Source organism: Ceratotherium simum, chromosome 2 (genome assembly GCF_057802395.1).
Source record: "Ceratotherium simum simum isolate JZ-2026a chromosome 2, ASM5780239v1, whole genome shotgun sequence".
NCBI lineage: Eukaryota > Metazoa > Chordata > Mammalia > Perissodactyla > Rhinocerotidae > Ceratotherium > Ceratotherium simum.
The window spans coordinates 1,828,979-1,852,654 of record NC_141901.1 but is presented as its reverse complement, the minus strand read 5'-3'; the positions used below and the strand labels follow the sequence as shown (position 1 = coordinate 1,852,654).

The window sequence follows — 23,676 nt, the reverse complement described above, 5'->3', positions numbered from 1 at the left end:
CAAAAATGGTTTCCAGGACTGCACTCCTAACCCCTTTCCCAATCTACTGTCTACACTGAGACCCAAAGGGACCTCCTCCTGCCAGTTTCCTGTCTAACACTCCTTGATAGCTTCACCCTACCCTTGTGATCTGGCCTCTGCCTACCTGTCAGTCCCCAAAAGTGCTGGGTGCTCTGACTACAGTGAACCCCTTATAGCCCCACACCAGCTTGCTTGCTTTTGTACACGCTACACCCTCCCTCCCCATGCCCACCTCCCCGCCCCCGTTCTTCCCTGACTAAATTACACTCCTTCTTCAAGATTCAGTCAATGGCTTCCTCCAGAAGGTATTCACCAACTGCCCCCAACACCCAAGCTCCCATAGGCTCTATCACAGCCTTTTCACCCTATTCTGTCCATTCACCCCTCTGTCTCTCCTCCCCGCTGGCTTGTTCGTTCTTATAGCACACGACAAGTATTCAAGAAATACTTGTTACATGAATAAAAGAGTGCACACAGAAATTCAGGAAGTACCAAACTAGATTTTCTCCTTACCAAACAACCCTTCACGATTCCTCCCCTATCTTCTTTGGTTGGTAACAATAATAAAACGATACTGTGCCACCTCCATTCCAAGTATTTTACACATACGAACCCATTTAATCTTACAACAACTCTGCTATTATTATCGCCATTTTCAATTGGGGAAACTGAGGTACAAAGAGGTTAAGTGACTGATGCAGCTAGCAAGTGGCAGAACCAGGGTTGGTGCTAATCTGCGCTCTTAACCACTGTATGTATTGCCTCTTGATAGCATGTTTAAGGAAAACAAACCAAAATTAACATCAGCCTGAGCAAAAGATAACTTTGAAAAACAAACCCCTAAACAAACAGAAATTAGCCATTTGGGGATCATCTCTTGCTTTTGTCTTAGTCTTCCTCTGACTCCTTCAACCAGGCAGACAGCTCTGCAGGCGGCAGGGTGTCCTCATCTCAGGCATGGCCCCATCTCAGCTCCCTGGGTCCAGAGGCCCCTCAACGGACGGCTCTTGCCTCTGAGTAGCCCCCTACCCAGAAGGCCCTCCTCTTGCCCTGCCTCACCTTGTCGCCAACACCCTCGGCCTCCTCAGCCAAGAGGTACACGTTGCCACCATCAGCTAGTAGCAGGGCCGTGTCGGTGGTGGAAGAGGAGCGGGGGCGGCACTGGTGCTGGTGCAGGATGGCGGCCAGGCTGCTGTCCTGGGGGGTCTTGCGCAGCAGGTGGGGGCTGCCGCGCTGGGGCTCCAGGGAGCTGCTCTTGGTGCGCCGGCTGCTGCCCCCACCACTGCCGCCCCCGCTGCTGCTGTGCAGGCTGGCACCCCGCTTGATGGAGGGCCGGGAGCGGATCTGCTGCAGCACGCGGTTGAAGGCGGTCGGCCGGGCGGGCAGGTCGTGCAGGGACATGGCGTAGGAGACGCGGTGCATCTCCGGGGAGCGCTCCTTCTCATCCGGGGAGTCATGGTCAGACATGCCCTGATGCTGCTGCAGCTGGGAATCCTGAGACGTCTGGTGCTCCCTCTCCCGCGACCGGCGGCGGCTGTGGAACAGGTGCTTCAGGCCGTGGCCAAACATGGAGCCCTCTGAGAGCTGCTGGATTTTCTTAAGGGGGAGAGATGAAGAACTCTGGTGAGTGGAAAGCTCTTAAATGCCCAGTTGGTGGGGACAGAGGTGAGGGGTCTGCTCCTGGGAGATCAGTGTAGCTACTGCAGCTGTCTGAATCTGGATGATCCCTATGAATGGCCCATCACACCTAAAAGGTCACCTTGCAGAAAGGTGGCAACCCAGACCCACTCCATTCATTCCCAAAGAAATGCACCCCTATGGCTTCCCACAGGACATTCCCAGTCAACACATGGGTTCAGGGTCACTGGCCACAATATCCTACTGCTAGTCTGGGACTGCACATGCAGACAGCACTTGGCTCACAAGGTTGTATCCCTCTGGACTGACTCTCACCCCACCACCCAGTCCCGCTCTCCTTCTAAGTTAGGTCCTCCTTCAAGCTGCACTGGGTCTTTTAGACCAGAAGGCATCCATTTTCAAAGATGCCTCACTGCAACTCAATTGTCTGGGAAAAATCAGGTCACACATGCAGGTTTATAGTGCTGTAGCAGACACTGCTAACTGCCTATCGAATATCTACTCGCCTTTCTTTCTTACCAACCAAACTGCATGGCCTTAATGTGGCTTGCTAAAAATTCTTGTTTCATTAGACTCCCTTGCAGCTAAGACTAGCCACGTGGTACAGTTTTGGCCAATGAAAAGCAAAGTGAGCATTTCTGGGAAACTATGGCCCTTCACACCTCTTTCTGTCTGGAGTGTGGAGGTAATGCCTGGGGATGCAGCAGCCATCTTGCAACCAAAAGATGACTGGCATGATGATGAAAGCCTACATACATGGAATAGGCCTGAGAACTTGATGGTCCTATGAAGCCACCAAACTGTTTGTGAACGCCTATCCTGGGATTCTTGCTGCATGAAATAAATAAACTTATCTTTGTCTACACAACTCTAGTACGATTTTCTGTTATTTGTAGCCAGTCTCATTCTTGATATAGTTGGCAATAAAATAAACATTACTGGAGCTTCTGGGTTGGTGAACACATCCACACGCCAGGAGGGTGGTGCACCCCAATTCCACTGGGACAGAAGCTCCTGCACTCAGGACGCTTCTGGACCTTGCCCTATGTACTCTTTATCTGGCTATTCATCTGTACCCTTTATAATAAACTGGTAAACATAATAAATAAATAAACTTTACTTCCATGGGCATACCCTGCAGCGCAGTCAGTAACGTGACCACTTCTTCAGCATACATATCAGAACTAGCTATCCAAACAAGTGCCTTTCCCCTCAGATTGGGACCAACCAAGGAGGCCCTGGCCCCAGCCCTCCCTCTTAGCTCCACTGCCAAGGTTCTCCACCTGCTCCCCAGGCAGGACTGCCCAGAGAGAGGTGGCTGGACCACGCACACAGGCGAGACAACGAGTGATACAACTCCAGACAGCTGCTTCTGTCAGGGGCTGCATATTCGGCCAGGCCGAGCCCTCGGCAGGAGCTTCGGAGGCAGTGGGAGGGGCGCTGGGACTTGGGGGAGCAGGTGCGAACCCACACTCTGCAACCTAAGAGGGAAACTCAGAACCCAGCCACGCGGGGCTCAACAAGCCACAGCGGGTCTTCTCCCGTATGAACAACGCAGAAGCTCATGAGGCAGCCTCAGTCACCTAGAAAAATATTCCAAAGAATTACATGTATTGGATTTTCTTTTTTTCTAGAAACAAACTTCCAGAGCAGAAAACTTAAACCGTGCAGAAACCAAGAAAAAGATACCTTTAGGCCTTCCGAATTAGCTGATTTGCTCTTACTGTGACCTCACACCTCAGCGCTGCTTGTATAGACAGCAGTACTGACATCTGGATGTGACTATACTACCGTGTATTTGTGTAAAAGTTGAGGATTTTCACTTTCACCTCACCGGAGTCTCCCCACAATCCTCAGAGTAGGTGGGACCCTTACATCACCCATTTTACAGAGCGGATAAGTTACACAATCACAACTCTCCATGAACTAATGGCTCATCGTTTTCGAGGTGCTTTTTCTCCTGCATTATCTCCCTTGATTCTCCCAGACACTAACAGGAGCAACAGCAGCAACATTTCCACTTTTAGATGAGGAAATTAAGGCTACCACCATTCCTTCTCGAGAATTTAATTCTGGGGCAGCCCTGGAGATGTCAGGTTACACAGTGCCAGGGTTTCCCAGGGGAGTTACCATCCCCTCAGGCCAGCCTGAGGCAGCGCCAGGCCCAGCTAAATCTGCTCCGGGCAGAACCAAGACATCCAGCGCAGATGGACCGGGGAGCGCACTCTAGCACAGACTCGGAACCTGCCAGATCCTGCAGCCTCCGGACCAGAAACGGGCCAGGACACCACCTGCCTCCTCAGACCCGAGCTGATACCAGACCTCCCTCCAGGCATCACGGACGGGCCAGCTGGCTCTGGCATTTGCCCAGCTGCTTCTACCAAATGGTCACACTACGTATTACAAATGGTCTCTCTAGCATTCTATTCCAGCCTTTCTCCTCTCCTCTCCACTCCTAACCTGGCTTCTCTAACACTGGGGCCCCTCTTCTACATCCACTCAGATAAAAAGAGTTACCCATCAAAAGACTTCACCAGAGGTCCTAGAGCTCTGAGGCACTTCCTCTCCCTTAGCCCTGGGACACGGGCAGAGGTGCTGTGGACAGCAAGCACCACTGTCTGCCATATTGCCTTAGATCCTAAAATCTTGGTCAGTTTACTTCTAATATTATACAACAGCATTTTTCAAAGTGCTTTCCAATTTATGCTATCATTCTAGCCTGATGCCAGCCTAACCTCAGGAGGTAGGATGTAACAGATATAGTATCAGTGTCTCCATTTTGCAGATGAAGAAACTGAGGCCCAGCACAGTTAAGTGGCTCATCTAAGTCACACAGATGAACCCCCAACTTCTAGTCTAATTTCCCTTCACTGGCTCACACACTAATTTCAAGACTAAAGTAGATACGGTATTTACATGTGTCCCAGAACATTATCAAAGGCAGGATTAAAACAAAACAAAAATGCCTGGGCCCGGGGGTGTTAGGTCCCTGGAACTGGAGAGGTAGATCTGCCCAGGCCACATCGTGGGGCTTGGACAAGACCTCTAATGACTGTGGGCCTTCACTTCCCACCTCCCTTTCTGTTCTGCAGGTGGGGGAAAGCCAGGGAGGGCAACTGGGCGACCACAGAACCTCTGCCCCAGCAACACCGAGGAGTCTGCTCAAGTCCACGGTAGGCACGAGGGAAAAGGACAAAAAAAGAGTCAAAGAATAAGGGAGTGGACGTTGCTCCAAATGAAGGGGTTTGTCCTCACTTTACAAGGTGCAAGACAAGAAAGCAAGGCGACACATGGGCTGGGCTGCTTCTGCATGTGGGTGTCCAGGAGGAGACGGTTAAGGAGTTTTGACATAACATGGTAAGTGTTAAGGAAAAAAAAAAAAAAAACTCATCACATACACATAACCAGCCACAGGTTTTGGAAAACCATGGTGACTAGCTTGAGGGAACTTAGCCACCAATGCAGCAGAGAGCACCAGCTGCTCTCACTAACAGGTTCCAGCTACTAAATGTCACTTGCTTTTCCACATTGACTTTCGCTTTTCCCCAGCTGCCAGAAACCATTTCGGTGGCCAAACGAAACCATGTGTTAGGAAAAGACAGTGGAGATGTTTCCGAGTTAGAGGTGGGACACAAGCAGAGCTCTCCTGACCCACGAGAATGAGCAAGAACTGCCCCTGAGCTGCCGAGAGGCCAGGAGCCAGTCAGAAAGGAGAGCTTCCAGGTCAGGTGCTGAAACCTGGGGAGGTGAATGAGGGCAGTTTGCTGTCTCCTCTCTGGAACCATCTTTAAGGGCAGGAAGGATCCCATCTCCTTTGGGTGCCATCATCCTCTCAGGGAGAAAGAGTGGACTAGATGCTTTCTGAAAGATCCTTCCTGCGAAAGCTGTGGTCTCTGAACAGTTGGGCTTCCTCCGCCTTCCTCCCTGGGTGTGGGTCCCCCGAAGGGGAAGTCTGCTCCAAAATCTGCAAACACAGCTGCATGAAAAAACGCTTTGGGGTATGGCGTCTTGGCACCATCTCGCTAAAAACAGCCAAAAGCGGCTTCTAATTCCTACAGGTCCCTGTGTTCTTAACAACTCCTGGAAAAGCTGAAAGGATTTTAAAAAGTCACACTAACCTACAGCTAATTATCCCACCGGTAGCTGACTGCATATCCCTTCCTCCCACCCGGGTTTCACACTCCCTCTGCCCCACCACAGATTGGGCTGGGAGGGTTCAGTGGGGTGACTGGGTCACCGTGAGCCTTAGCAAGCCTAGGTCGCCAACGTGTCTCTATTTATAGGGTCTCTATGGAAACAGGGCTGGCATCAGAGAGCTAATCGCTGTAAAAACCCACCGAGTCCTACTCTTGGGATACAAAGTGATCTCAGAAGTCTCCGGTTGTCCTTAGGAAGCTCTGGGTGGGGAACCTGAGGTGAAGCTGGAGAGGAACCATCAGCCCAGGTTTGGTGCTGACAACCACAAGGATGGAGAGGAGTGAACAGCTGCAACTCCTCAGGCCTGTTTGGGGTTTCTATTAGAAACACAGTGATGAAAGATTTTTGGAATCATTTTTTCTTCCCCAGCATCACAGCTGACATTAAAAAACAGATCTCAGCTCAGGGGCAAATGTTTTCTCCATTCCCAATTTTATTTTAATTCCTTTACTGCTTAGAGAATTCTGCCTGGAGCCAATGCAAGTCAGGAAAGATGACCTCGTCCACCGGGTCTGCAGGCAGAACCAACTTGACATATGCCAACATGGAAGCTTTTTATTAAAGTTACCTGCGCGGTGTGCCCTCTCTCTGCCTCTTCTCATCCTACCCATCCCACCGGTCCTGCACCGCCTCCCCTCCATAAAGCCCTCTCTGACCACACCAGCCTGCAGGGATCTCGCCGAGCTGCTCTGCACTCAGAGAGCTCATTATCTGCACCTCTCATCTTGCAATGAATCATGTTCTGCCTTGTGACATGGCTTCTAGTGCTCTCAAACTGTTATCCAACTTTTCAACTGCTTATTGATAGAATCCTCGACGAGAATACGAGAGAATGGAGGAAGGAGCTGTATCATCTGTATCTCTGTGTCCCTAGGACTCCCTGACAGAGACCTCAGCACAAATATGGTGATTGCTACTTGATTATTTGTTTATTTTCTCAGTGGAAACTATCCAAGTCTACGAAACCATCTTAAAAATGTGATTTAATCCTGAGACAACTACCTTTTCCAAAGATTTAAAATGCTCAGTGGGGCAGCTCTTTCTTGTGTCTACCCCAGATCCCTCCCGCTGCAGTGTAAGCCCTCGTCTCAGACTACCATCTGACTAACCGCCAGACTGAGCTGGCTTGGAAGCAGATGAACACAGACCCAGGAGCCCAAGGGTGTTTACATCTTCACACATGGCTTAGGCCAGGGCTCCTATCCTTACAGCCAGCTTTGTCTTCTAAGGTAGACATCACTCAGTTAACCTGGCTGGAATAAGGAAGCCTTTAGCCATTGGGTCTGAGAAGTCAAACGTTGTTTTTCTCACACAATCACAAAACACACCTGCTATCCCTCAAGAGCCCTGTTCCCACTTCTCAACCGGGGAGAGGCTGACATGTTTGGCCGATAAAGGTGGACCCTGTGCAGTCACGGCCTTGTTCTAAGAAAGTACCCTCCTAGTCTGTGAGGATTTCTAAGGGAGATGCCATTTCTTAGAGGGGAGATGAAAATAGAGAGGAGTTTTGAGCTGGCCTCCCAGACCACCACTGAGAAGCAGCCGGAGCCTTCTTCCCAGCCAGACAGCCACACTTCTTTAAACTTCAACCAAAAATTCAGGTCCTATGGAGTGTTTTAATTCCTTGTTGAGGGAGAGATTCTTGTTAATGGGATGGGCAGTTAAGACGCAACAAGATACACAAAAAGCAGCACATTCTGTAAATACTGAGCCTGCGAGACAGTTCCCACTAGAACTGCAGCAGCCTGGAATGCATCTAGAATCCAGTATGTGGAAGAGCACAGAGAGCTTAGCTTACCACACGCCTTCCCATCAGTCACCAGTTCCTCCCAAGCCCACATACAGGGCTGCTCTGAATGCTACTGAGGGCAGAGTGGGGGGGGCAATCCCAGGCCCTCCTCACATTAGGTGCAGGTGGCATAAAAACAGACAACCTCAGCCTTCTTCACCCCTCTCCACTGTTCCTGACTATTTACAGATCTGGGAGAACAACGCCACTTTATTCTAAAAGGACACAGGCCCTACAAAGGACCTGGCACTTGCCATTTCTCTTTCTCCACTTAGAAAGCCCCTCTCCTCTTGCTTGGTAATTGAGGTTCCATTCTTTCTTCAACATATTGCTCTAAGCCCACCTTCCCCAGGACATCTTTCTAATGAACCCTATGTTTCTGATTCCATTGCAGGACGCTTAAGCACCCTTAAACCAAGGGGTCTTTTGATGGATGATTTTCTTGCAAGTACTTCACCCTGTTCGGCTGGGAGCTCACCTAGAGGTGAAGGCAGTACCTGCTGCCAAAGAACCAGTTTCCCATTTCCTTGTTCTTAGGTCTACCTTAACTCTACCTCCCCTGATGAAACCTATCCCAGGGCTCCGGCTCCCACCTGAGATTACAAGAGTCTTCAAGCCTGCATATATCACTTCTGAAGCAGAACGAGGAGCCTTATAATGCAGCAAGGCCACGCAGAGCCATACTCTGCCATCAGAACCCTCCCCTAGAGTCCTGGAACACACACACTCCTTCATCCCACCCACATTCTTATGAAGTAGCTTGTCTTCTCCTCCACTGAAAAAGTGGACAAACTGAGACCCATAAATTTTTTTTAAACCCTGGGCCTTAAAAAAAAATTAAAACAAACCAACAAAAGAACAGAAAAACAAGCAGGGGCTTCTTGGGAATGTCAATGCTCTCTTTCTTGACTTCAGAAGTGGGCAGAGTGGGTGTCTGTTTTGCTATTGTTACCTAAACTGTACATACGTGTTTTCAGACACTTTCATATGCATATCATATTCCACAATCTAAAATGGTGCCTCTCTTGCTTGAAGGTGTTCCGTATCCGTTGACCCATGATGGACCCATGATCCCTTCTCCAGTGGGCTCTCTACACAGGCCATTCATGAAGGGGCTAAAGCCCCTGTGATCACCAGTAAAGGCTGTAAGTCAGCACGGAGAATCATATAGGGCTCAGTTGTGACTTTCCATCAGCTATTCGGGTCCTAATTCCTTTCTTGATCATCTCTCTGAGCAGGCGGGAAGACCGCGCACAGTGTGAATAAAGAACACAAGCTGGAACTCAAATGAGTCTTAAGTCAAAAGCACTTTGAACCAGGACTGGAATAATGGAATTTGGAGTTCCCCCTTTTTCTTCCGGGGAAAAACATTAATATTGCTCAGAAATCCCTGGGGAAATTATTCGCAGGGGCTTTTGTGAGGGGAAAAGGAACCTCAGGGGAAGTCCAGGGGAAGGCCTCTGGCCAGCATACCCAGAGCCTTCCTTTCAGGAAAGGCTCAACTCCTCCGGCTGCACAAGGGTGGGAGAGGCAGTGAAGTCAAGGATCTCCTCTCCTGCCTCCAGGCTCCTAAAACGCGTCAGGATGGAACCAGCTGACTCTTAAACTTAGCTACTTGTCCCAGGCCTCAGCAGTATCTACCACAGGCTGTATCTTTAACAGGATTGTGTGCTTCATGCCCCTTTCTGCAGTTTTCCCCTGAGCTCCTCCCCACTCCCATTCTCACTGGAGCTGAGTTTTCTTGCTGGAGAATTCCAGCGTACTTTTGGTCAGCCAACACTCTCTGCGACCAGCAATCTTGGCATCTCCTCCCAGCTGGCAGGGAATGTGGTAGCAGCAAAGGACTGGATAATGATGACAAATGAAGCAAGGCATGAACTCAAGCGGTTAAACAGGAATCCAAGCCACTGGGGGCTGTACTCTGGATTCCAGAGTGATTCTAGTGTGACTCTGGATTGTTGGGCTCCCGTTGCAGGAGTGTCTGCTGAGATCCCCACGAAGGTCACATCAAGTGTGTAGAGTCGCTGTGGGGGGCCCCCAAAGTACCCGCATAAGCCTCCTGTGGGGCAATGTCCATTTTCAGGTTATTTTTCAGTTATGGTTTTATGATTGCTCCTTTAGGATTGCAGCTTAACTATTTTTCCTTCTTTTCCCTGGCCCTCCCCCATAATCACAGATCCCTGGGCCCCACAGCAGAAATTTACAGTGCCGAGTAAGATGCTCCACAATGCTGAAGGACCAGGGAGAGAGACCACAGGAGCCCCTGAAACATCTGGCTGTCACCAGTTAGGGCATCATTCAGATCTCTTTGGCAAAGACTAAAATTCTCTCCTCCCCTCGCCCTCAAACCTCCATGGAGGTGCTTCAGACAAACCTCTTATTTTTTCGCCCTTTTCTCAGGATGATTTCCTCCAGTGCACTTAATCCATCATAATGTCTGGAGCTGGCACAAGAAAATAGAAGTGGGACTAAGGAACCAAAAGTTCCTATCTCCAAAGTTTAAAATGAAAACAAAAGCAAGCCAGAACTGCTGGTCTCCCTAAGCCAAATACAGGGGTGGAGTTACAGGGTGTTAAAAATTACACTTGCCCGTTTCTGGTACCACCAACAAACCTAAAACAAGTCAGCTTCTACACAGTTTCAGAGCCAATGATGGAATTTTTCCATCACCAGAAAATAACTTTTCCAGCATTGGAAGACAAGTTTGGACACACTTCAATATTCCCCAGAAAAAGGCTCAGAAAAATTGAGTGATTTGCCTGAGATCACACAGCAAATCAAATTGCAATAGCCCCCAAGCTCACACCTAGTTCTGAAGTCCCTACTCTGTAAAAATGTGATAAAGTGGACAGAGATAAACAGGAAAAGGCCCTGTTTGTTGTTATATCTACCCCAACCAGAATGAGGGTGTCACCAAAAAGAAAAAAAAAGAGAGAGAGAGATGATATCGGAAGGTGGAGATGAACGAGTTTCTCAAAGCAGCTTTATCTTCAGAGACAAAGACACCAGAGTCCCCACACCACACCACAACCAGCCCACCTTCCCTCATGAAGACAGACGGGGGAAACAAATGGAATCGACAGTTCCCAGTGCCAGCCTGAGCTGGAGAGTGGGGGGGTTTCCAAGGCTGCTTCTCACGGACTCAGAGTGAGGATCCCACCTGGTCAAGGAATCAGGGTTTGCTGGCCAGACTCATCTGGATCAGCTCAGAATGAAGCCGAAGTCTGCAGCAAAAGGCTGGTCCCCTCCCCACGTCAGCATTAAGAGCACCCCTTTCTCTTGACCATCTCATTTAAAACAGGAACCACACCTCCTGACCACACAGGGCGGGCTCAGAGGCAACAGCTGGGCACCAACGACTCCCTGGGCCTGACTCAAGTGCAAGCTTCCTATGCAGAGCTACCCCACGAAACTCATCTTTAGACCCAGGCTAGCCCCAAACCTCTGAAAGGGGCAGCAGCAGAACCAGAAGTCAGATTCAATTTTGAAAAGTACACCCAAGGAGCTAACTATCCCCCGTCACCCTCCCCAAGGAACACAGACAGGTAACACACACAGGTAAGAGCACACTCACCTGCGCTCTGACTTTCTGACTCTGAGCTGCTCAGGCCAAACGAGGAATGTCATTGGCTTATTCAGGTTAGCTCCTTAGTGGCTGCTGCCATAGGATACAGGCTTTTTTTAACGGAGTCCTCTCGCTCCCCTAGCCCAGAACTTGCACCCTCTCTGGAGAAAATCTCCCCACGGCATCAATCTCCAAGGCATCTAAGTTCCTTCCTTGGGCTGACATCTCGCTCAGCCCCGTGGCGAGCCGGCTTGAGAAGCCTGAGCCTGCAGTCCCTGTGGCAGCTCCAGCAAAGGTGCATTATTTACGTTGGTGCTGTTTTAATTAATAGAGAGATACAGTCAATACAGCTCAACGATAGTCTCAGCAACCTCAGGCTGGAAAATAAAGGACTCCCAGCTGCACATGATTGGCTCTTTCAGATTCTGGTTCTAACTGCTGCCTCAGCCTGTGTGCAACTTGACCGAGGCCCCAAACCAAGCCAAGCGCGGCTTGGCCACCTGTCAGTTCTCCACCCTGGGGGGTTGGTTGAGCAGGCAGGCCTCGATCTCCAAGCACTAGCTTAACCTCTGGCTCCACCTAATGGCAAGAAATCCACAGTCCCCTTTCACAGATGGACAAACTGAGCTTCATCCAGGAAGGTCTCAAAAGGAGGCAACTATTCAGCAAAGGAAATTAATGGTCCTCTGCTTGGCCTCACAGGCAGCACTTTTCTTACCCTGCCATCTTACAGGAGGGAAAGTGATGTCAACTTTTCAGTTAGCATCTTGGGTTTCTCCAGCCCTTTGCGAATAGCACTTCACACACATTATTCAAACAATGTCGAACGGGTGAGTCACTAGAACGTCTGCCGAATAATGAAGAACAAACACAGAGGCCTGAAATGGAGCCGAAAGACAGAGGCACACATGCTACCTGACGTCCAGCCCAGGCTTCTTGCCCAACATCCGCCATCCTCTCTGACCTCTGCCTGGCTTCCCCATCACTTTTATCCTGTTAAAGCACTTCTGCGTGGGGCGGGGAAAGCTAGGTCGCCGACTGGGCTTGGCAGGGGAAGGTCTGCGCTCACCTTTAAATCAGGAGGCTTGCTTCGAGGACCTGGGTTGGGCGCCGCGGCAGCGCCCACATCTGAAGTTGGCCCGCCAGCGGAGTTAGCACCCGCGGCCTCCCCAGGCCGGAGGTCTGCGCCCGGCAGGTGGCAAGCGACATCTTCCAGCCCAGCTCCATCCTCCTCGCCCTGCTGTTGCTGCAGCTCGTCCGATTTGCACCTCTTCATGGTGTATGTGGGTCGGCAAGGGGAATCTGTCCTTCCAGCGCGCCGTCTTGAGCGAGACCGCACCCCCTCTTACACTCAGAAACGAGGCCCGGGATCTAAATTATGATCGAGGAGGGGAGTCGGCGGATCACAATTTCTTGAATTAAAAAATAAATATTTTTAAAGGAGGGTGAAGGAGGGGCGAGGAGGGGGAGCCTTGGTTACAGCTTAGAAGAGTTCGTTACCACCTGGGGAGCCGAGGCAGGTCACAGTAGACACTGGGCAGCAGGAGTCCTTGGGCAGTCATTGGAGCGCGAGGAGGAAAACAGCCCCCGGCCCCCAAACTTTCTGCTCCAGGGCATGCGCAGGGCGGAGGGGAGCTGGGCGGCAGAGAGCATCCCTCCCGGCTGGCCGGGCTGCTGAGAGGCAGGGCATGGGGCAGCCGGCTGGGCAGGTCCTTGTCGGCCGCCCTCGGCGCCGGCTGCGGCCCCCGGCCCTGCCGCTGGCCTCCGCCCCTCATGGGCTGGCCGCGGAGCCCACAGCGCGCCCCGCGCCCTCCCCCCCCGCGCGCGCGCCCTGCTCCCCTCCCGCCGCGCCGCCTGCTGCAAAGCCGCGGCCGCGGCCCGAGCCAGCGGCGAGCGCGCAACCTACCCCGCCCGGTGCCTCCGCCCGCCAGGGGGAAGGCGAGGCAAGGAGAGAGTGACAACTGCAACGGGCCAATGGGAAGCCCAGAGGGCTGAGGGGGCGTCGCGCGGCCACGTTTTTAGGGTTGGTTGCACTGTGCAGTACCCCAGGAGAGGTCTGGAGGGCTTTGATGTTGCTGCTGCGTTTTGCCGTTGCAGAGAGCGGACTGCGGAGTAGAGGCGGGGGCGGCGGACCACCGGAGATGCGGCCTTAGCACATGCGTGAGGGATCCTCCCAGGAGAGACTCCCTCGGGATTTCCCCCACCCACCCGTTGTATTTGGCTGGGAGAGGGCGCAGTACGGGATGCTCGTCATCACTGCTTTTTTGCCCTAACTTCACGTTATGTTTCATATCCCTTCAGTGAGGAAGACACTGATCCCCTCTAGCATACCTGGTCTGAAACACAAACCTAAGCCTACATTCAGAGCCAAAGGAAATGGGGTGTTCTTCTGCCTCATCGCCCCTTCCCTCGCTTTAAGTAATTATCTCACGTTGAGTGTTAGCTTTATGCTCAGAAATGAGAACGTATTTCATATTGGAACACAGTAATGTGTGTGAGAGTTCCTTGCAAACTGTGAAGCAGCTTTTAAATAAGAAGGGGTATTAATGGCAGGAGGTTGAGACACATGGAAGAGAAGGAAAGGAATGCAATCTCTTTTTCCCATAAATCTCAGCCAAACTGAGCGGAGTAATCTGGAGGCAGAAGAGAGCAAATATTGGGGGCTACCAAGATATGGAGCCTAGTAATAATAACCCCATTTGAGTGCCTGCTGTGTGCTTACTGTGGATACGATGGTTTTGCCCATCCCGCAGCCTGGACCAGTGATTCTCAAAGTATAGTCCTGGGACCAGCAGCTTCAGCGTCACCTGGAAACGTGACAGAAATGCAAATTATTGGACACCAGCCAGACCTACTGAATCAGAAACAGTGGGGCCAGAAATCTGTTTTAATAGGCCTTCCAGGTAATTCTGAAGCAAGCTAATATTTGAGAACCATTGCCCTAGACTGTAGTGAAGGGGCCACTCAGTCTGTGAGTCACAGTGATGATCTCTAAAGGATTTTACAGTTTACCAATCTCTTTTACACTCATCATGCCATTGTAGCCTCAGTTCAGTCCTACTAGTCTGAGTTTCCTGACTCTGTTCTGTCTTCTTCCCATCCCAACCACTCATTTTAATGTGTATCCTAGAAGAGTCTAAGTTGTTAGGAATTTATTTCAGTCAAGCAGTTTTCTAAACTAGGCAGCTCCATTTTTAGAAGATAGGAATTTACGATGGGCTGGGAATGTAAAACCACCTCTTACATCCACTACACAGTATCAGGCACAATGTGGAAACACAAAGCTACAAGCCTTTAGCATTTTCAATGGGGAGGGAAAGGCAGAATGCCAGTGAAAACCGTGGCAGGACTAGACAGAACCAGTGGGGGCACATTCCATGACACAAGATGTCAGGCAGAGGATCTACTGACCCCTGCCTGACTTGCCCCAGAGAAGTGCATGGGCCCCACAGACCCTGGGCAAGTCTTGGGCGGAAAGCAGTGGCCAGCAAGTGGTGAGCACATGTAGATACGTGTTCATCACCTGACTCTAAGCTGAAGAAAAGCGGAGGGAGATGGTGTGAAGCTTTAAGGAAGCAGAGACCATTATCATTTTGAATTATGCCTCATTTCTATACTAGGTTGAAGTTGGTCTTAAGTTTTTTATATTATCATATACACATAACATGATGGCCAAATTTCCCACTTATGGCCATATTTAGCAGGGTGTAATGCAGGTCAACAAAAAAGTCTCTGATGTGTTTCATGAAATCAGCTAATACCTTACATTCTGTTTTGGAGAGGCAGTGTAGCATAGTGGTTAGGAGCTCAGACTCTGTGGCCAGACTGCTTGGGGACAGATCCTGGCTCTGCTCTCCACTGACCATGGGACTGGGGGCAAATTATCTAACCTCTTTATGCCCCAGGTCCTCATTTGAAAGTGGGGATACTGACAATACCTACCTTAGGGAGTTTGGGGTAATTTTTGTAAGCACTTGGACCTTGCCTGGCATAGAGTAGGGGCCATAGCTATCATCAGAGAGGTCACCCAGTTTCAAAAGGGTTGCACACTCCACTCCAATGGTTGTATCCTTGGGAGTTCAAATGTGTCTCAGCCATTTCTGACTTTCTCTGAGTGTCATATTGTAGAACAAATACGCTACTGCCAAAGAAGTTTGGGTGGAAAGTCTGTGTAGAGACCTGTGTGACCTACAACTGCCAGTTTGAAGCTGATGGAAAATTTTCATTAGCCATAGTAACTTCTTGAGTGCCTAAGATAAATAGAACTTGGAAGTATTTTGACTGATTGAAATTTTGTTTAAAGGACCGGCTCATTCTGTTGTTCTAGGCTTCTTTGGGAAAATATAGGCATACATGTTTTGATGTTCAAGATAAGAAAAATTTGCAGATTTACAAGGCAAGAGATTATATTTTGGATGTAGGAGTAGCATTTTCAGTTCTGCTTTGGCACAACTAGTTAATTACATGTAAATAACATGGTCTAGTGGGAAGAACAGTGGTGTTTGTGTTAGAAAATCCACGTAAGAATCTGGTTCTGTCACTCCCTGTGTGTTCTTGGGCAACCATATCACTTACCTTCTCTCACCCTGGGTTTTTCTCATCTATGAATAGGGGCTAATAATATCTATTCTCACATGGGGTTATTGTAGGGATTAATCTAGATAACGCATGTGAAAACACTTAACACATAGTGTGTGCTCAGTAAACCTGAATAAAACAAAAGTAATTCACAAACTTGGCCAAGCCCCCTGTCTACCGCATGAGAAAGGCAGAACTATCCCTCTAAGCTTAATGTTCTTTGTGAAAGGAAATCCCAGTTAGGCTAATGAACAGGGGTGCTCCTGGTAGATTCAAATTTGCTACACCAGTAAGTGTATAAACAAGGAGATTAAAGAACAGGGTTATGGAATCCTGTTTCCTTGTCAACAGCCAGTTCATTTAGCTTTATAAACTGATCAAGCTTTAATTATAAAGGATAATGTGCCAAGAGCAACAGGTAAGCATAGAGTAGGGTTTTTTTTTTTCTTTTTGTAAAAGTAATTAAGTCTGAGAAATGAAAGGCTTTTTTGCCAATAGCACAAGGCTTGTAGATTATCCAAGAAAATTCTGCTTCCTATTCAATAGGAATTCTTTAAAAAAACATTTTAAACATCAAATGGGTAGGTAGTTGTCAGAGAGTTATTTTAAGATTTAATATACTAAGTAGAGTGCTTTACTTAGAAGGTAAAGTACTCTCTAGAGAGATTGGATATAATAATTTTTATCGCTGTATTTTGATACCAACGTCATTACAAACATTCCTTTGTTAATGTAATTTTCTTCTCTTTCTTTTGGAGATTTCCACTTCCACTCAGGGCTCTCCTTAAAGGAAATTGGGCTCCGTTGGATTAGGCATAAACTATGCAAATAATCATCAGGGAGATTGGCTGGATTGTTGATGACATCACAATCCCACCACCTAAGTACAGGCTTCTCATTGGCTGTTGTAAGAAGCAGGCAGGATCAGCAAGGCTCTGCATCACTCTGAGTTGGAGAAAGCTCTGAGTCTAAACTAAATTTTGTCCTGTTTTTTATTTAAAATGTACTCAGAAGCATTTTCCATATGTTATTACATTTTTCTATGTTGTTCCATATACTATCACTTAGACATATGTCTATATTTCTATATGTCTAACTAAACATTTTAAATGACTGCTTACCATTTATATATCATGGTTTATTTAACCACTATCCACCTTATTCTTACTTAGTTGTTTTAATTCTTGCCTTCAGAAATAAAATTGTAATTACTATATTTACTCAGAAATTGTATATATTATTTCCTGCATAGCATAGAATCTCTGATACCTAACTGGCAATGTTTTAAAGGAATAAACAAACCAAACAGATTGCCACTCTTGTGACCATTTCTCTCACAGCATCCCTAAGACCTGCATGGGAGATTCCAGTGCCTGTTTCATTTCTGGGACTGGTGAAGCTCCTATCTATAGCACAAAAAGCTGGAAGTTCCTCCTTCTCATTTTAGGTAGGATGCATATTCTTCATTCTGGGTGCCTGTTGCTCCTCAGTAATGGAGAAAAGTGGCAATAACCACGGCCATGAACAGAGAAGGCTTGTGAAGCATAAACTTAAACCCTGATTGTACGGCTCTGTGAGAAAGCCTGAGACTGGTAAAATGGCTGCTTTGTGTCCCTTCCCATCTCTATAGGGAATCCATACAAACCTCTGGACAATCTGTTACTTAAAGCTGAAAATGCTAGACCTTAAAAAATGCAAAAGAAGGAAAAGAAAGAGAAAACACCAGCTTTCCTCAGAGGGAATCAATTGTGTTATTTTACATCTGAAGATAAATATCTCTGGCAGTTCCATCTATTATTCTATTTGGTACTTTTAGATGTAATAATAAGAGCAAGCAGCTACCGTTCAGAGAGAACCACAGGTGTTAGGCATTTTGCTAGGAGCCTTGTGAACACTCTTACTTAATCCGCACAACAGCTCTGCAAGGTAAGTGTTACTCCCACTCTACAAAGGAGAGACCAGAGAGATTATAGCACTTTCATAGGCCTGAGATCTGCACTCTGCTCTGACTCCTAACCTAAAACCCTAATAGCTCACCCTTTCATAACTGTAATTCTGAAGCACTCTTGTGGTAAAGATTTTATCAATGAGTATTAGTCTACAGCTAGATATATCTACAGTCATTCAAATATATTTATGAAACATATATCACACACAAACACTTTCCAAGATGCTTGTGGAAGATAGAGAACAATAAAGACAAAGTCCCTGCCCTTGGACTTGAAGTCCAGTTGGGGAAATGAGACAAAAATGAATCGTAAAACAACAACACAAGAATGAAATGGTTACGTCTGTCAACACTCGGAGAAGGAGACAATTAAGTACCACAGTCCAGAGAAGAGAGAGATCTCCGTGAGGGATTAAGATGACTCTAAGGAAGAAGTATTCACACACATTCATCCATATCATGAGTGTTAAAAGGATAAAATGTTGCTTTAGGATGATTGTAAAGCCTTTAAGTAGGTAAGAACTATCTAAATCATCTTGAGTATAGAATTACTCAATGTTTGGATCTTTTAATTTTACATCTGCGTGTTACAGAGTTTTATGGCATATTAATGATGGGGAAAACATTTTATTCTTTTTATTTTCTGAGACCATAGGGCAGTGTTTCCCAAAGTATGGTTCATGGATTTACCAGCAACATAAATCACCTTGGAATTTAGTTACACATGCAGATTCCTGGACCCCATCCCAAACTGATGGAAACAGAATTTCCAGGGGTGGAGCCTGAAAATCTGCACTTTAAACAAGTATCCAAGGTGATTCTTATGCACATTGAAGTTTGAGAACCACTGTTGTAGGGGAAGACTTGGTTGATCACTTTTATTGATAAATTTGTGAATTTTTTTTTTTTTTGTGAGGAAGATCAGCCCTGAGCTAACATCCGTGCTAATCCTCCTCTTTTTGCTGAGGAAGACTGGCTCTGAGCTAACATCTATTGCCAATCCTCCTCCTTCCCCCGCCCCCAAAGCCCCAGTAGATAGTTGTATGTCATAGTTGCACATCCTTCTAGTTGCTGTATGTGGGACGCAGCCTCAGCATGGCCGGAGAAGTGGTGCGTGGGTGCGCGCCCGAGATCCGAACCTGGGCTACCAGTAGCAGAGCGCGCTCACTTAACCACTAAGCCACGGGGCGGGCCCAGATTTGTGAATTAATAATAGCTCCTATTTATTGAGTACTTACTATGTGCCTGGCAAACACTCACATTTAGTCTGTAAGACAAACTTTGTAGGTAAGTATCATAATCTCCATTTTACAGTTGAAGAAACTAAGGCTCAAAGAGAATTAAAAACTTGCCCGAGGTCACCTGGCTAGAAAGAGCTAACCAAACCAGTTCTGCTTGCCTTCACTGTCTATACTTCTCCCACAATGCCTCCTGTGCTGTTGCCTCAGGATTGAGGGTCTATTTTGTGCCATATAATTTCCATCTAAACCTTTCAATACCCCCAAATGGTACTCTTGCCATGTAATCTTACTAACTAGTTAACTAAGTAGATAACTTGGTTATCTAACTAAGATTCAGAGATATTAATATTTATCTCAAAATTACCTTCCACCAGTTGGAACAGAGCATTCTTATTCTAGTATGACTTTTCCTCACTCTTACTTCCTCTTGACTGTTCCTAAAACCTTTTTCAGCTCTGACTGTTGGGACTTCCTTTCCTTGGTGTAGTTTATCCCAACCCTTCTGCACCTAGTTTGGAATGGCAAACCATGAGTTGAAGTCTAGGCTTCAAACCATGAGTTCCCAACCCTTCTGCACCTAGTTTGGAATGGCAAACCATGAGTTGAAGTCTAGGCTTCAAACCATGAGTTGAAGTCTAGGTTTCTAACAGCTGCCACACCTTTTCCCGACACAGGAATGGAGAGCCATGGTCTGAATCAAGAGGGAAATGTCAGTTACTTGGAAAATCTTCTGCTGATCTTGTGACTGCAAAGAGAAAAAGACAACTGAATCAAGGAAGCCTCTCCTGGGAAGGACGAGTCACACTATCCCATGTGAGATCTCATTCTGGAGTTTGCATACTTATGTCATAAATCATTTTCAAGGAGTCTTATATGGCCCTGGGGCATAGCCAAGAAGACGGAGAGACAAAGGGCTGTTTTCACTGGGGGATCCACCAAGACTTGCCTTATACCTCTCACAGTGTGCGGTGAAAGAAGATAGTACTCTCTTTCAAGATGTTATGACACAGCACAATTCAGTGATGTACAGCAAGAGCCATAGAAATGTCTGTGGCATTCACCCAGTAATACCCTCCTAGGAAATACCCTCCTAGGAAATACTTCAAAAGAAGAAAACAAGCAACAACACAACAAAAAATGTTTATAACAAGGAAAAATCTGAAACAACCTCAATGCCCAAGAATAGGGAGTGGAATGAGTAACAATGGCATAACAATATGATGGAATGTTAAGCTGCTGTTAAACGAGATACATACGATAAGTACGTAGAAACACGAAAAGCCTTCTTTAAATAATATAAAATTAAAGCATTAGAATGCAAAATTGTGTTGAGCTAGAATAAGGGCTTTAGGGTCCAATGAACCTGTGTTATTAGCTGTATAGACTTAGACAGATCACTTAGCCTGCGTCTCAATTCCCTTGTCTATAAAATAGGGATAAAAATATATCTTTCCAGGATTGTTGTAAGAATTAAAGATGACATAAACTATATGGATAAAATTTGGATAAACCATGGATAAAGATGGGAAGGGAGTGCTACGAAACAATCGTTTTATGCTAGGATATGGGACAATTGAAAATTTTATTTGAAATGAATTTATTTTTATCATGTTTTAAATTTAATATAGTTTTTCCCTTTATTCCTCCACACCCTTAAAAAATTTCATACCCCCTATGCAGGAGATGTGTGCCCATGTCATCTGGAAACTTGCCTAAATGGATCACTAAGCTCTATTTTGGGAAGGCTCCTAAATCAGTGCTTCTGAAATCAGCTCTAGGAGCCCCGAACACTGACACGGGAAGGTGGCTCAGCTAGGTTCCAGGGCCTATTTTCCAAGCACTTAGAGGTTTTCGTGAAGCTTGCTAGGTAGAGCTCCCTCTCTCCTCTACAATGTGGGGATGGGGAATGTTCTCATGACCAGGATGTCTTCCATCCACATTTGCTTCAGAATCCTAACCCTTATGTCCGTTAAACCCCCTCGCTTCAGACCTAGATTTATGAGGAAAGGGGTAGGCAGGAGGATGATATGAAAGAAATATGTTCTTTCAGCTAAAATGTATTAAGCACACTCTTTGTTTCAGGCATTGCGTTTGGCACGTATGGACGGATACATACTAAGTCAGCTGGAATGTTTTAGAACTCAGGCTTCACAGTCTTCTAGAAAACCTCTACACAGATAATGTTGACATAGAAAAGGGTATTGGTAGATTTTCATCTATCCATCTTCCTCCTCCAGGATCAGCCCAGAGAGATAAAAATATGACCTGTTGCAAGGTTTTATGCTGGCAGGAAAGGAAATTAACCAAAAATGAGTTCCACTGAAATGTTAGGCAACATAGTGGAGAAAGGATCAAAAACATTCAGATCTGGAAAGGCAATGCCAATCTTCTAATCTTACTAATGAGAAACGAATTGTGGCAAAACTATGTTCAGGGCTTCTTCTGAAAAGTTTTGGGTCAGTTACACTATAAAATTTCTGGAAACCTTGTTCTTCTACTTGGCAGTAAAACAAAGATTACCTCTATTTGGGGTTATACCAAATTTCTTTTAATTGATTGTTTTTCCTCCCCAAGCTCTGCATCCTAGCAGCCAGGGATGCCACTGATGAAATATTCAGCATTGGAACGATACTTGATGTATAATTGAATAGAATGCATTTAGCGGTTCAGCTTTACAGACCTTTAATCTTCAAGTTAATAAACGTTCATGTAGAGAATCTCATAAACAAAAACAAATAAAATATTCTTGGAAATACTATCCTCCTTGGAAAAATACATAATCCCGAATGTGAGTAATTACTGTAGATAGGAAAGAAAACATTTATCAAGCATTTCTATGTGCCAGGCAAGGTACTATCTGCTTTACACATTATGTCATTTAATCCTTACAACCCTGTGAGGTAGGTATTATTAGCTCCACTACACAGATAAAGTAACTGAGGCTCCAAGAAGTTAAGTTATTTGCTCAAGATCACAAAGTAAGTAGCAGCACAGCTAGGACTGGAACTCAGTTCAGATTGTCTCTCGCTCCCATGCTTTTCCCTAAATTTTTACAGGATTTCATTTCCAAAGCACTTTCACTTACGATGGCTCATTCCATCCTCCCAACAACACAGTGATATTGAGCACAGTCATAGGATTCTCTCTTTCAACAGAAGTCACAGAGCCAGGATTAGAACCTAGGTTTACAGCAATCATCATCACCTCAGTTAGCTTTTATTAAGTGCCTTCTATGTGTTAGGCTCTGTGTTAAGCATTTTATACTATTTGTTCCCATTTTAATCCTTATAATAACCTTATGAAGTGGGCACTATTATTATCCCATTTGATGGATGAGAAAACTAAGACTCAGAAAAACCAAGATTATACAGTAGCAAGTCAGGATGAGAATTCATGTTTGTAATAATGATAATACAATTGATAAAAAGCACCTGCTATGTATTGAGTGCTTATCATGTGTCAGATACTGCTTTTTAAAAAATTTTTTATTTTGATATAATTTGAGATTTACAATTGGCATTGCTCTTTTAATGCTCACTCTAACCTTATGAGGAAGGTACTATTATCCACATTTTACAGATGAGGAACTAACACTTAGAGAAAATAAGTAATGTCTCCAAGGGCATACAAACTGGAAGGGGTAGAGCTAGCTTGAACGCAGGTCTCTTTGACTCCAAGACCTTAACTATGAGGCTTTGCTGACTCCTGTTCTGTCTCCATACACCCTTGCTACCCAAAGCGTGGTCCACAGAACAGCAGCATTGGCATCACCCGGGAGCTTGTTATAAATGTGAACCCCAAGCCCCACTCCAGACCTACTGATTCAGAAGTGTATTTTAACAAGATGCCTACATGATTCTTGTGCACACTGAAGTTTGTGAAGCACTGCTCTGCAACACTCCCAGCAATATACAGAATCAGCAGAGAAGAGAGCAAGATTGTCTAGAACAGGGATTCTCAAACATGTTCCCTTGGAAATCAGTTTTGAGCGGGAAGAAGGTATATTCTGCTGCTAAACCTGATAATGGTGATCTTTTCCCCATTCACAGAACAAATTAAGTTAGTGAATTGTATTTTCTCATCTTTTCTTTCATAATTTTTCCTCTCTTCTTTGGAGCCAAATATTACTTGCCTATTAGTAACGTTAGAAGATGATAACAATTGAACAGTCGTGAAGAAATACCTATTGAAAACTCAGATACGTTTAATTCTTTGTCGTATTTTTTCTTTAATTGGTGGTTTTTTTTTTTTTTTTTTTTTTTGCTGAGGAAGATTCACCCTGAGCTAACAACTGTTGCCAATATCCCTCTAATTTGAATGTGGGTTGCCGCCACAGCATTGCCACGAGTGGTATAGGTCCGTGCCCAGGAACTGTACTCAGGCTGGAGATGCAGAGCATGCTGAACTTAACCACTAGGCCACCGGGGCTGGCCCTAATTTGTGGGTTTTTTAATTCTTGGATTTGTGATTGTGATTTTGTGTTGCAAAATAGAGAATAGACATACTTTCTGTTAGTAACTTGTTCCTAATTCACATGGCAGAATTAAATGCTAATGTCTTCTGGTGTTCCACAAAAAGCACCTGATTCCCACCTACGTGACCACGAAGATCAAGGCTTCCGAATCTCTCTAGAAATCATCTAACGAAGAGGAACTTGTCATAGAAAAGTAAAGTCAGAAAGACTAATATTTCTCATCTA

At 46.3% G+C, this 23,676-nt stretch overlaps 1 protein-coding gene across 2 annotated transcripts in view; it reads right to left on the bottom strand.

Moving 5' to 3' along the window:
* The window catches only part of TMCC2 (transmembrane and coiled-coil domain family 2), a 35,628-nt gene extending 22,660 nt beyond the window's left edge, over window positions 1-12,968 (bottom strand). The window contains exons 1-2 of one of the 2 annotated variants that reach the window (XM_087437109.1): window positions 12,280-12,968; window positions 1,081-1,617 (exon numbers count right to left, since the gene is read on the bottom strand). In XM_087437109.1, coding sequence (XP_087293235.1) covers window positions 1,081-1,617; window positions 12,280-12,486 — 744 coding nt within the window. In that variant the 5' untranslated portion in view covers window positions 12,487-12,968. The other variant, XM_014783488.2, reaches the window with a different exon arrangement.
* Window positions 12,969-23,676: the final 10,708 nt, after the last annotated feature.